This window comes from Passer domesticus, chromosome 5 (assembly GCF_036417665.1).
Source record: "Passer domesticus isolate bPasDom1 chromosome 5, bPasDom1.hap1, whole genome shotgun sequence".
NCBI lineage: Eukaryota > Metazoa > Chordata > Aves > Passeriformes > Passeridae > Passer > Passer domesticus.
The window spans coordinates 54937113-54950819 of NC_087478.1; the positions used below are offsets into that span (position 1 = coordinate 54937113).

Genomic DNA, 13707 nt, shown 5'->3' on the forward strand with positions numbered 1-13707 from the left:
CCAGATGTTCAGTAAATGACTGCTGCAGATGTAGCTATGCTCACTCCAAGGAAGAACTCATCTGTTCAAATCATGCTTTCTGTCTACAAAGTGCAGCTTCATTTGCACAGGCTGCCTGCAATGGGAATTCTCCTCTGCAGAGTTTTAGCATCCCACTGAAAAACAGGCTCTGCAGTTTCCCATTTGTTTTCTCTAAATTATGATAGTTAACAAGAGTACCTTGTTTCTGTGTTTTGATACCTACTGTGCCAACTACATTAATTCACAGGATTTACTATTCTATGGAGGTGCCATTCTCTTTCCTTGAGAGCCAAAGTTGGACTTGGTTTTAGCAGATGTGATTTTGTTTACCTGCCTGAAGCTTCAAGGCTTGCTGTTTGCTTATATCCCCTGCAACCCTCTTGGTTTATAATTTCAGAAATTACAATGAGTTTGAACTGTATTCACCAGCTCTCTTGGTTGGAATACCAAAGACTGCTCTAACAGCATTATTTGTTTACTTTGTGATTTAACAGCACTTTGGATGTTAACCAGGCATTAACAGGTCACTGCAGATGAGACATATGAGGAGAATTAACCTAATCCTTGAGCTATAAAATAATGATCTGAATATCTTATCCATTAATTTTACACCATCAGCCATGTCACTTCTAACATCCTGTGGTGAAAACCTCCAGCATCAAGTGAGAGAGGGCTATCTTAAGAAGGGTTCTTCATAAAACCAGAAGTATCTGAATGCCAGCTCCTCCAGTTTTTCCATCTCTGCACTGCTGAGACTCACAGAGATGCTACAGCAAAGGCTGGAGCAGTCCCAGAAGCAGAAAACTGGCAGCTGAGGAGTACATTTTCTTGCCAGTAAGTTAACACTGCCAAAGATGGATCAGCTGATAATGCACACGTACATGCCAATGGTTCACTCCTGCACAGCCCACTGCTTTCTGCCTGGGGTGGCTGCACTGCTTGAAGTCTTGCTGCCTTGCTTTGTGAACAGGACAGGCAGCATCTACCTTTCCCTTTGCCTGGAGATGAACTCCTGCTGTCACTGACTTCAGCAGAGCATATCTGTCACCATTTACTTGGCTTGTACAAAGGGAACCCTTTTTTTTTTTTCCCAGTTAAATATCAAATAGTCAATAGAACCACTTGTTTTGTCTGAGCACAAAATGTTTCCCCTGTCAAAGCAACCAAATGCATCCATAAGTATCTTGGAATTTCTACACCAATCAGTGGTGATACCCCTCTTGACTTCAGCTTCATATACATTCTGATGGGGAGAGACAATGGTTATTGTACAATCTTGAAGATCAAGCCTTAGAACCACCCCTCAAAACATTCCTACCCGTTTTACAAGCACAGAAGTTGACACACAGAGATCTTACATGAATTATTGTGAAGCACAGATTCTGCTGAGGAAAAAAAAATCCCTCCATCCTAATATTTAGTCACTTTTGTAACTACTGGACTTGTGTTCTTATTTTAAAATTCACAGTAATCAACCCTGTGAAAGAGGAAACATGATGCTGTTTTATAAATGTATAAAATGAAAGATAAACTCAAGTACAAGTATTGACATGTGGATATCAGCCAATCTCACCTCTACATATGCAGCTAAATACGTATCTGAATTCAAGAAGTGCTTCAGTTCAGACATTCAAATTTGAACACGCTGGTTAAGACTTCTCTGTTTGCCATTTCTAAAAACATATATATATAAAAAGAAATGTGCTCTGACCTTCATGGATATGTCCAAAAACATGAAGTCTTGGCTGTATTCGTCTCTGGACTGTGTTCAGCAGTTCAACACATCCTACTCGTTGCATTTTCTTAGGAACCCAGTCTAGAAATCCTTTGGAAAAGAAATGAAAGCTTTAAGAGAAGACAGGTAATCCACACAGCTGTGCATTTTTGAGATTTCATGTCTCATGGCTTTTTACAAACAGCCACAGAAGAACTGTAATGGCAAAAACTGTGTCCGCCTTTGTGTGCAGAAAAGGAAAGAAATATACTGGTGGAAAACCATAAAAGCTCATCTGGATAAAAAGGACTGTGATAACTCTTTCCAGTTTTTTTCGAAGAATAAAAATAATTACAATCAAATCATTTTTTTGCACTGTTGTTAATGGGATAACTCAATGCTTTACCCCTTTTTCTTCCTGAAGAGAATGAAGCGTAAAGTGCAGTAAATCCAAAGGGAGCCTCTAAAGAATTTAAAAGAACATTTAACTATTTAAGACCAGTCCTGGGACTTACTTTTTTAGATTGAACACTGGGACCAACATAATGGAACCTTTGCTGCCAATACTATAACTCTATTGTTACCACATTGAATCCTACAGTAGCGGAGCTCAGGTGAGGAATCTACGACATGCCCAAAAAGTGACATGCTTGAGTTAAACCACTTCATGGCACAGCAAGCCCCACTTCCCCAAACTGATGGATCTCAGACAGGAAGAGAAACTCAGGCCTTTTGCAGAAGATGTATTTAAGTGCTGCATTTACTTGCACAAAAATTGTGTAAAAATGTATTTCTTATGAAAATAGACAGAAATGTTACATCAACTTGCCTCTTTGTCTAAAAATACTGCAGGGGGAAGTTTACTGCCAACTGAAGTCCATGTTTCTTTCCAAGTAGTAGTATAAGGTAGATGTTGTATTGGAGTGTTTGCACCAATCAATCTGTTTTCTCTCTATTGTTCAGTCATTTTCATCAGGCTCAGATTTGGAAACCTAGAAGATAAAATCTTCTTGGTTTTATTTTGTTGTTCTGACATTTTCCCTGCAAGCCTGTCATAGCTTTGCATCTCTTGGATTTTCTGCAGTAGTGTGAATATATTGTGCTTTTAGCCAGAGGTACAGAGCCTGGACCTGGTTTTCATACATTTACTTTTGATGTCCACTCAAGCATGGCTAAGCCAACCAACTGGTTTAAAAGACCAGAAGTGTGGTATTCAAGCTCTTGGAAAAGCTCTCAGATTTGCTAGAGCTTCAGGGTAGGTTCACATATTGAGAAATACCTCTTTAGCTGGCAGTGCTTGAAAACTGGGCTCAGTAAACTGTGAGGTTTTAGCAAAATGGCAAAAGCTTGCACTTGTTTCATAGCTACTCAGAGAGCTAAGTTCAATTTTCAGGAAAAAAAAAAAGCTGGGAATTAGGCATCCTAAGTGCCAAAAAGAGGAAGTTCTGATCATGGTCAAAGACCTGAAGGTGCTGTTTGCTGATTTGCACCTGTCAGGGAAAGTAGAAAGTCCTGCTGAACTACAGCCAGGCTGAGCAATGCTCACTCCTGCTGAATACACATGTGCCATTGAAGGGAGGTCAAAATTCACCGGAAAAAAAACAGTACTTATGATGTCAAAGTAAGGCCAGCAATTCCTCTGGAATAAAGTCATGTTTGGGGTTTTTTTTCAGAGTAAACATATTATAGCCATAGGTTTTATTACTCCAACGATTTGAAACAGTTAATTGTCAAAATGTCTGAAGTGAACATAAAGCCAAAAGTATTTCCACTTCAAAAACTTCACAAACAAAAATCCATAAAATTAACTTCTCCATTAAATTAAGCATTATTTATGTTGAACATGTTTTTGTTTACATGCATTATCACCCTTCTGAAGCCTTCCCATATGTTTGCAGCTTATTATGTACACCTGACTACACAGACTAAGAATAATTGATTACACCTAGCTAACAATTAGAGTTCATCTTAGAGTTTTTTTAATGTTTGGTTACTTGAAACAGGTTTCTGCAGCTGTCAGGAAAGTATAAATCTTTGTCACAGACTATCAAGCAGACAGCAGCAAATGAAGACTTAAAGGTGAAATTAAATTAAAAACAAAGAAAAGAATGTGAACTTTTGGAAGGGAAATAAAATAATCATAAATGGAGATCTTTAGGAAACAAAAATATGCTGATATGGAAATGAGCATGAACACTGATCCCATAATCACAAATCCTGTATTTCATAAGCTATGAAATACATTGCATATCTTTGTTAATAATAATAAACATGTACCTAATAAAATGGTCCAAAATAGCTGTTTTAACCTCTTTTTGTTCCCATTCTGTATGAACCTCCCATCTATGCCTGCCCTAATTTCATCCCAAAGCCCTACTCTAAACCAGAAGAGAAAAATTACTTGGATTTTTGTTACATGGCTAAATGAAAAACAAAATTCATTAACTCTTTGTAGTGTTTCTGCATCTAAATCTGACCATTTCAAATCTATGTAACAATATTGTATCATTTAATTCAGGAAGATACACACTCTTCAATTGAGGGAATCAGAGAGCAGCACAGAAAATGGATGATGGGATGAATTTAGGAAGCCATGCTGGAGAAAAAAAACCCAGAGTTTGCAGAGATTGCTGCAACTGATTGCTATTTATGGTCGTTAGGAACAACTCTAGTGAGGTCTGAGTTCCAAGATCAGAACAACAGGAATCAGCTTTCTGGTTAAAATAATTGGCTGGGGGGGTTAGAAGGATCCTGTCTCCCAAAGGATCTGTGGACAGAGCTGCACAATGAGGTGGTTCTGTAAGTTAAGCAGAGTGCCAAGTTCTTTGAAGTGTCATATATTTGTTGCCATGGGTGTCAGGAAGACCAAGAGCTCCTGCCCTCTGGCAGAGGGTTCTGTGCTTGAGCCACCTATTAATGCATCAGTAAGAGAGAGACAAAGAAACAGGAACTTCTAAAAAAAAAGAGGAAATTCTTGGGGGATGATTGAAGACAAACAATTAAAAGAAAAAAAACCCCACAAATACATACTGAGCCATGGAGACGGGGGGAATTCACATTACTCCATTACAATCACTGGAGGGGGGTGGCACTTCCTCAGAATTATTGCAATTATTAATTTACTTTTCAATTATTAAATTTACTATTACATTTATTATTAAAGTCTGTCTGTTGAGTGCCAGCTCTGCAGTGCTCTTTAGGAGTCCTTTTCCCTCTGCTGATGCCTGAGGCTACTGGAGAGGCCTGGTGGCTAAAGCAGCAAGGTGGTTGAATCTCTCCACTTTCCAACATAAGATATCAAATGAATCTTCAGTCAGCTGAAGGTTGGATTGTTTTACAGCTGGTCATCTGACTTTAAAAGAGGTTTTCAAAGTGCTGAAAAAGCTTCTGAAAAAGTTTTAAATATGATTTATAAATAAAACTACATGAAAGACACACCATTGTGCCTTGGACCCTAGCAGGGATTACCCCCATACCAATGGCTTGGAGCTGATATCTGGGGGCTGAAACACTTATTTTCTGACATCCATTTTTACAATGCAGGCTCATATTAAAATCAGTCCATGGCATGGCATGAGACTCCACTTAGGTGAAGAATCAAAACACACACCCCTAACTGTGAGAAACTCTGCCCACAAAGAACTACTTTCCCCCAGGATTAGTGAGCAGTGGAATGCAAACATGTCTTTCTAAAGGAAACAAAACACAAACCCTTGAGATACTTTCTCCTCCAAGCTCTGAAAGAGAAGAAAGGGTGGAAGATGAAGGTTTTATCTTCAGGAAATTGGGGAATCTAAAGGTTTAAAGCAACTAACTGCCTTCTTTTCACACAAAACACAGTAAGGCTCATCAGAACACAAGAAGTACATGCTTCTTGTTCATGTCCATTTATTAAATTAGTAAGAGTCAAACACACAGTCACATTAAATATAGACTGTTATATGTTAAATATGTTTTAAAAAAGCTTAAAAGCCTTAAGCCTTTACTGAATCTGGACAAGTTTGTGTGATTGTATTATTTCTGTAGCAAAGGTAATGTCAAAATTTTCTAGGAATACAAGAAATCTCTTTTAGATACATAGCTTTTATATAATCTATATTAATAATAACAGAAAATGCACAACTATTTGTTTTTGATCTGTTCATGTTGCCAAATTGTATTACAGACAAGCAAGTCAACCATCCTGTCCAAAGAACAGGCAAATAGGGAGCATCTGGATTTGTGAGGCAGAAGGTGCACCAAGTCAGCATGATGAGGGAAAAAAGAGATTCTGGGTACTTGTTGGTGGGAGAATGCAGTAGCAAGTCAGGGAGAAAGTGATAAAAAAAAAAATCCTCATCCTGCATTTCTCTTCAAACAGGCTCCATGCTTTCAATCTAGTAATTTCACCAGTGGCAGATTAGAGATGTGCATAGGAAAACTAGACTCTGCATATTTGTAAAGCTCATTATGGCTTTATGTGTTAAAGTTTTATTTTTAAAGCCGTTATCTAATTCGCTGCCATTGAGCAGAAATGTCACAGGTAATCCTGAGCTGAAGTTCTGGTGCTGCTGAAGTCAGTATGCATGTTGCTTTTGACTTTTGTAAGTCAGGATTGCACTCTTTTCCTAAGCAGAGCCATCAGTTACCATATAATCATCTGAAATATATAGCTAAGACACTATTATTTTCTTACCGAGAGGTGGTCCATGTGTTATAAGAATATCTATTCCATCTGGAATAAGGTTCCATTTCTCTAATAGTGCTTGGCCTCGTGGAAGATTAAAGCCCCAGCCATAAAACCAAGGTTGCCTGCCAAGAGAGGAGGAGAATGTCTTCAGTGCTACTTCCATGTACTGGTTATCTAATTAAAATACGGAGGTTGACTCTTTACTACCATGGAATTTGAAGACACAAACAGCATTCATTTTCTTCTTTGTGTGCACAATAATCCCCTCTTTCCATACAAGCAGTGTAGTTTAACTTGTACAGCAAAAACGAGCAGTGCTCCCTGCTTTCAGTAGACAGCACAGAGTAAAATATTCACAGTATTACTCCAACTACTTATAAGCCCTGGATACCAAGATCTCCATGTGTGGATTATCATGCTAACTCTCACAACATTTAGAAGAACAGCTGTCTCAGACACCTCCACGTGATTTATGTTTCACATTGGCTCTCAGCATGTTTGGACCTTAGCCTATGACCAGCTGGGCAAGGACAGACCCTGGCATCATGACAGATCCTGCTCCAAAGTCAGAGACATCACATCTCTGCTACTTTGTTTCCCTAATTGGATACATCCCATCAGAACAAGAATGCTGCTGCTTCTCTTACACACAAATTTCTTCTGTTCTCTACTGTGTTGACTTGCTTTTAAGTAAGACTTTCCATATTCGGGACTCCTTATCAGACAGGCATTTACATTTTTTAAAATGTGCTCATGGAGCAGCTCATCATGGAGCAGCAGGACTGTAACACTGCCAGTCAGAACATAATTTATCGGTATCTTGCTATCCCATTGATTAAAAAAACTATATTTCACAGCAATTATACCACAGTGTTAAGTTATGTCTTGCTGACTAGGCTCCAGTTCTAGGTTATAAAATTTAGGGGTTAGTTTTAGGCTGGAAGTTTTAATAATTTCTTCACTGATATCCTGTGGCCATACTCGTATTTGAAGAACAATGAACAAAAGGTTTTTCTTTCACAGACAAAAAGAGGCTCAACTACTGATGACTGAAAGGCTTTCTTTCTCATCCCCTGCCTCTTTATCACATGCCCTGGACAAACAGGGTCTTGAGAAACAGGTGTCCCAGGGGAAAAAAATAAAAGGTGAAAGTTCAAACATCTGCTATTGGGACCAAAAATATATGTCCCAGCCTCCAGAAGCTGTGATGAAGGAGGTGAAGAAGGTGTGTGAAGGAGAAATGCCAACAGCACTAGCAGTGAAGCACAAATCTTATCCTGAGTAACACTGCTCAGGCCAAGGCAGTTGACTAAGAAAAAGACACATCCCTACATCAGGCCACAAACTCACACTTTTCTGGTTACCTCTTCAGCATTCCAAGCAGCCTTTCCTCACTTTCCTGCTGCCAAGATCTAGAGAGAGGCTCAGGGGAGACCTTATCTCTCTGAAGTTTCCTGAAAGGAGGTTTTAGAAAGGTGGGAATTGGGTCTCTTCTCCCAGGTAACAATAAATAGGACAAGAAGAAATGGCCTAAAGTTGCACCAGGGGGGTTTAGATTGGATATTGGGAAAAATTCTTCCCTGGTAGGTCAAGTGGCTAAGTCACCATGCATGGAAGCACTTAAAAGATGTGGCAATGTTGTACTTGGGGACATGGTTTAGTGGCATCAGGTTTATGGCTGAACTCAATAATCTCAGAAGTCTTTTCCTAAACAATCATGGGATTCTCCTAACTGGCTTATTTTGCAGCAAGGTACCAGCAATGTTACCATGTGACATTGCCACACAGCAACCACACAAGCTCTGTGGAGCTGGATCTGCCCCTCCTTACATTCAGCTCACCACTGAGATAAAGAAATTCTTTTTACCACACAGGAACGCCTCAAAAATAAAAATCCTGAAGTTTGTGAGGTGCTTGGATATTACAGAAGTGGGAGGCTTCATAAAAATATACAGTGGTTAGCCTTTTTCTAAACCCTTCATCCTTTCCTGCCTTGGGATTGCATTCCACACCCAACATGCCAAGTATTCTTCTTCACCAAGATGAAAATACACAACTGTTGGGCAAATTGTCTGTAGGCCCAGGGCACGTTTTCCAGACAAAATATTTGCAAGGGCAAATAGGTGGTGAAAGAAGTGTCAGCACAGTAAATCATATGTTTTAAGTCACTGACAGTTTCAATGGATATGCCTGGGGTGGGCAGGGACAGCATTGTCCTTAGGTCTCCGATGGGAAGCAAGGGGAAGCACTGTCCCATAGGTATGCCAGACACAGAAAAGAAACCAAGGGGAAAGATCAGTGTTTGACCAAGAATCACAGGTCAAAAACTTACAAAATAATTATTTTAAGACTACAACGAAGCATTTTTAAAAATAATGGTCAAACATATTACCACCCTAATAATATTCATGATTGCCACAGGTCTCATCAGAAGTCAGCTTAATCTTGCTGAAATCCAGATGACCACAAACCACATAGGCAGCTGTGAGAGCTTCTGCCTGCCTCTACCAGGGCTGGACTACACACAGCCACCTTCTAAAAAAGCCCATTTCTCCTTATGAATAGGCATGATCTGCTTATTAAGACAAGAAGCACTTTCCCCCATTCCTCCCTCCTCCCTCCCTTTCTCCTTTTGTGGTGACGGCAGTGGGGCTGGTAAGTTATGCATGCTGGAGCTGTTCTTTTGTGAAGGGGAGATGTTACAACTTGTGTGATTTGCCATTATGCTGTCTTTTGTGACAATCCTGAGATGGAAGGAAATGTCTGGAATATTTCTGGCAAAAAAAAAGAAAAAATACCCCAGGTCCAAGAAAGGATTCAGCGGAGGATGTTGGCATGCTTTACATTGGAGAGAAGAAAGACAAATCACACACTTCAGTGCCCCCACCCCCAAAGCAAATACCATTATAAGCATATAGGGATTTTATAAATCCTCAAGCCCCTTCTTCTGAAAATTTATTACAAAACAGCTATAAAAGTTTCTGATTAGGGAAAAAGCCTTCTCTAATACCCATTAATGAACCCATCACCTGGATATCGTACAGACGACTTTGTCTAAAATTGGCATTTATGATAGAACCTGAAAACAAAGCTAAATTATTTATATCAAGTACAGAATTTCTGTATTTGCAGCTAGTGCTTACTCAGGAAAAGTGAAATTATTTTTATAATATATTTTTCAATACTATTATATTTGACAAAGAATGTAATGTATGTTTGTCATGTATGTTCTACAAGAGAAAAATCTACTATCGTCACAAAAAAATAAACCAACCAAAGGAAAATTTATTTGGCAATTAAAGACATACATCATTAATGTATTTCACCTTTGAAGTGAAACACTCATCTGTAGAAATGTACTTTGATTTAGGTCTTACTTTTTTCAAGTGAACAGTTTGAGTGTCTCCAACACTCTACTGAAATTCAGCTGGTTTATTATTTTGATAAGAATAATGATTGTCTACATGTAAGATTTCAAGGGGGAAAATATATCAGAGGTGAATTTGTTTACAGCACAATTAACCTTATGTTTAAAATATTTGAACAAGTTTTGCAGGCCAAATAATCTACCACACAAAAAGGGCTGAATTATCAGAGTTTGTGCTAGAAATCGGATGTTGCTTTATGTACTGAATTTCTATCTTTCTGTTCTAAAGTAACCATTGGAATAATTTTCTTACAGAATGATAGTTGCTATGACAACCATAGCAAATTTTCCTTTTCTGAAACAGATGTCTCATTTAGTTGAAAATTAGAATGTGAAAAACCCATGGGAAAAATTAATTCAAACTTTAACAGAACACTGACTACAATGTAATCTCTTATAGGTTAACCCCTTAACATCTTTCTGCACTCCTATAGTAACCTTTTCATAAATTCTAATTAAACCAGTTTAACCTCCTAGGAAAGACCTTCTTAGCTATCATTAGCATTTTAGTTGTATTTGAAAGGATCATTTCTGTTATAATAGCAACAGAAAAAAGTAATACTAAAAAAATAATGGTCAAACATTACCACCCTAATTATTTATTAGGATTTTTTTTCTTGTATTCAGCTACTATGGGAAAGAGCTAACATGTAGCCCAAGAATTATGTTGTCATTTAAATGGGGCTTTACTTAGTTTTACATGTGATCTACTGCAAAAGGTGGGGATGCACCACACATATCTGACCTGACCTTTATATGAAAACTGGAGGTTTTTCATTTTCAAACCAGTGGTACCCATCTCAATCTGACAGGCAGCCCTACAAACAAGGAATACTTGACTGGGGAAAACTATCAATGCACATGGATTTTTCTATTACAAGCAATGAAAGACTGAAATTTGATTCTCCATTGCCTTGATTAAATTTAAACCTTTTAACTCAAAGAATAGCTTCCTTCCTTTCTAGCTCAAGGGGACTCCTCACAGTACCTGCACATCCCTGGAAACAAACGGCAGAAAACCAGTGGCACTTCCAGAAACAGCCCCCGCCTTGGCACTGCCTGCAGGGCTGGTGGGTGTCAGTTAACACAAGAGCTGCAAGATTTACTGCAGCAGCTGCTTCTAGGCTGCCCAGCTGAATAACACAAATCTTGCCACCAGCAGGCACCAATTTCCTCTTTGACTTCAAGGGGAAAGCCCAGGAGCCACAGGGAGCTCCGGGTGGTTTGACTGAACAGCAGTGGTGTTTCAATGGGATTGGTGGGCAGCATCTTGCAAACACCCTGATAGCAAAAAGTGCAGAACTGAAACACATCGTACCTCCTAATTTCTACTGTTCCTACAAAAATCTTTTATTTTTCTGCATCTGGAAGACAAGTTCTCTCACTAGAATTCCTTTGCTTACCAAATAAATTTCAAATGTTCACAAACACATGCAACTTGCTCCAGTCTTTTCTCCACAATAGTTGTCATTTTTCTCTACAGGAAAATAAACAGATATTGGTTGGTGACTGTCAAGAAGCTCAGTGAGAAAAGAATGGACCAAATCACCTTTCTCAGTCCTGCTCCTCTTCCTGAAAAAAAGCAAATATTCCATATTTAGAAGACTGGACTACCATGCTGAAAGCCATACTGGCAAGAGTGACTGGTCAAAGGCCATGGAGCATGAAAAGCAGATTTCACAGAGGCACACACAAGCAAAACTCCAACACACCCTGATTCCCAGCCCAAGAAAACTCCCTGTCAGAGATTTAAGTCTCATTTTTCCTAGTCTTGATATCATCTTACTATCATAACGAGCTACAGTCCTGTGAATATGGGTGTACAGCACTATACACACTGCATACCTTCCCTGGCATGCAGATTCCTCAGGTGTACATATTTTTACATTTCCCAGCACTGCATAAGCTGAATTTAACCAATCACTGCATTTACCTTTTTAGCCTTTTCTCAGTAAGTAATCAACTATTTTACTGAGTATTTTTTAACTTTACTTTCTCTCCAAGCAAGCATTCACGAAAATTCATATTTTTGGGGTTTTTTTTGTATCAGCCATTTCGTCTAAAGTAGTTGTGAAATAACACAGACCTTTTTATCTTTTCTTCCTTGCATGCAAAAGGGCCATCCAAAGCAGGAAGGGAAAGGACAAAAGCAGCTATCAGGCCATTGGTGCTAAGACTGACCAGCAGGGCACTGTTTGTTTATGGGCTTTGAAATTTCTTTCAGCAACTGGGCATCTAAGCCGAACATAACTGAGATCTAAGGAAAAACATGTTTCAGAAATCTTCAGGAGCATGAGAAGATTTGTATTTGTAAGAGAGGCAAGGGTGATGTGATTTTTAGAGAACAGCAGTGGGCAAAAAGAATTAAACTGTGCAAAAAAGAAATTTAATTTTTTTTCATTCTTAATATTGAAGCCAGATCTTTTTAAATGAAAGTTAAGGCCTCATATTTATAACTAATAAATGAAAATTATGCAACTCAGGTCCTCTACTTGCCATAACACACAACTCTGCTTCCATGGGGAAGTTTGCCTTACTTGCTTTGCATCCAAGATTGTCATTCTTGAAACTCTGAATCAAATTAAATTATTGTTTTCACAAAAGCAAAGAATGATAAAAATCTGAGTATGGCCCTTTGTCAGTAATTATTTCTCTTGCAATTCGAGTTATACATGAAATCATTTATCTTCTGTTTAGTAAAGGATTTCATACATCTCTGACTGCAAAGAAGAAAGAATGAGCTATGACTAATAGGAACTGATAATTTCTAAACATTAATCTCTTATAAAACAATGAAAAATAAAATTAAATCTACTTTATCTTCATAATAAGAAAACAAGAAGGTAACAGGTAAGGAGGAAAATTAATGAAAGACTGAATTTAAAATATGCCAGTACCAAATGCAGACAGTTTATCTCATTCTTCTGGAAACAAAATTATTATACCCCATCTGATATTTTTTAAAAATAATAAAGCAAACAAAGGTAGAAGCTAATATGGAATAATTAGTCAAAATGATTCAATGCTGAGGGTGCAGATGTAGAACTGTACAGACTTTCAGAACAGTCTTAGGGATTTAATGCAGAGATAAGGTCTTGAGTTCCTGATGTCTCAGAGCCTGTTCCTCCAGCCTCTTGAATTCTCAGGATGTAAAACTATAGATACAGCCAGGTTATCCAGCCCATATTTGAGGTACTGATAGCTGGCAGCCACAGAAAGAAGGTTAGGAGAGGAGTTAACTGCCTCTCTGTTCTCAGTCACCATCTCGTTTTAAATGTAAAACCTGCCAAGAAGGGGCCAGCCCAGAAGGAAAAAAAATTGATGCTCATCTATGCATGGCATCTTTATGGTTATTCACTGTCAGATGCCCAGACAGCTGAAGAATAAGAATGTCCTTCCACACTTCCAGCTAGCTGGTTTGTAGTCTGCTAAGACACTGCAGGTGTTAGCCACCTGGGAAGCTGGAATACCCCTTTTAGGGGCTCTCTCAGATGAAACATGACTAAAATATGGAGGATATGTTTCTGAGAAACTGCAAAAAAGGCTCTCACAGTAGCCACTGAGATACCGAGCCCCCCCAGTTACAGTCGGGCCCAAGAGTTACTCTGTTTGGTAATTCACCAGGAGTGAATTACATTCTTGTCTCAAAATACCAGGAGGGATCAGGCCATATGGACTAACTGTCTGCCAGTTATTTTCTGATTTTCCTCCCTTTTTGGTTTTTAACCTTCTTTTACTTAGAAAATTCAAATCCATTTTGATTTAAACAAACATGAAAATGCTTCTAAAACTAATAAATTAATGCAACATGTGTGCATATATGTATGAAGTGTATTATTATTAGTGCTTCCAATCTACCAGCAGATGAACTTACCT

General features: G+C 38.5%; 1 protein-coding gene across 6 annotated transcripts in view; it reads right to left on the minus strand.

The window, feature by feature from the left end:
- MPPED1 (metallophosphoesterase domain containing 1) overlaps positions 1-13707 on the minus strand; it is a 62552-nt gene that overhangs the window by 5702 nt on the left and 43143 nt on the right. For all 6 annotated transcript variants that reach the window (XM_064420585.1, XM_064420582.1, XM_064420584.1 and 3 more), the window contains 2 exons: positions 6411-6526; positions 1733-1846 (listed from right to left, as the gene is read on the minus strand). In XM_064420585.1, the coding sequence (XP_064276655.1) occupies positions 1733-1846; positions 6411-6526 (230 nt within the window). The remainder of the gene's footprint in view (positions 1-1732; positions 1847-6410; positions 6527-13707) is intronic.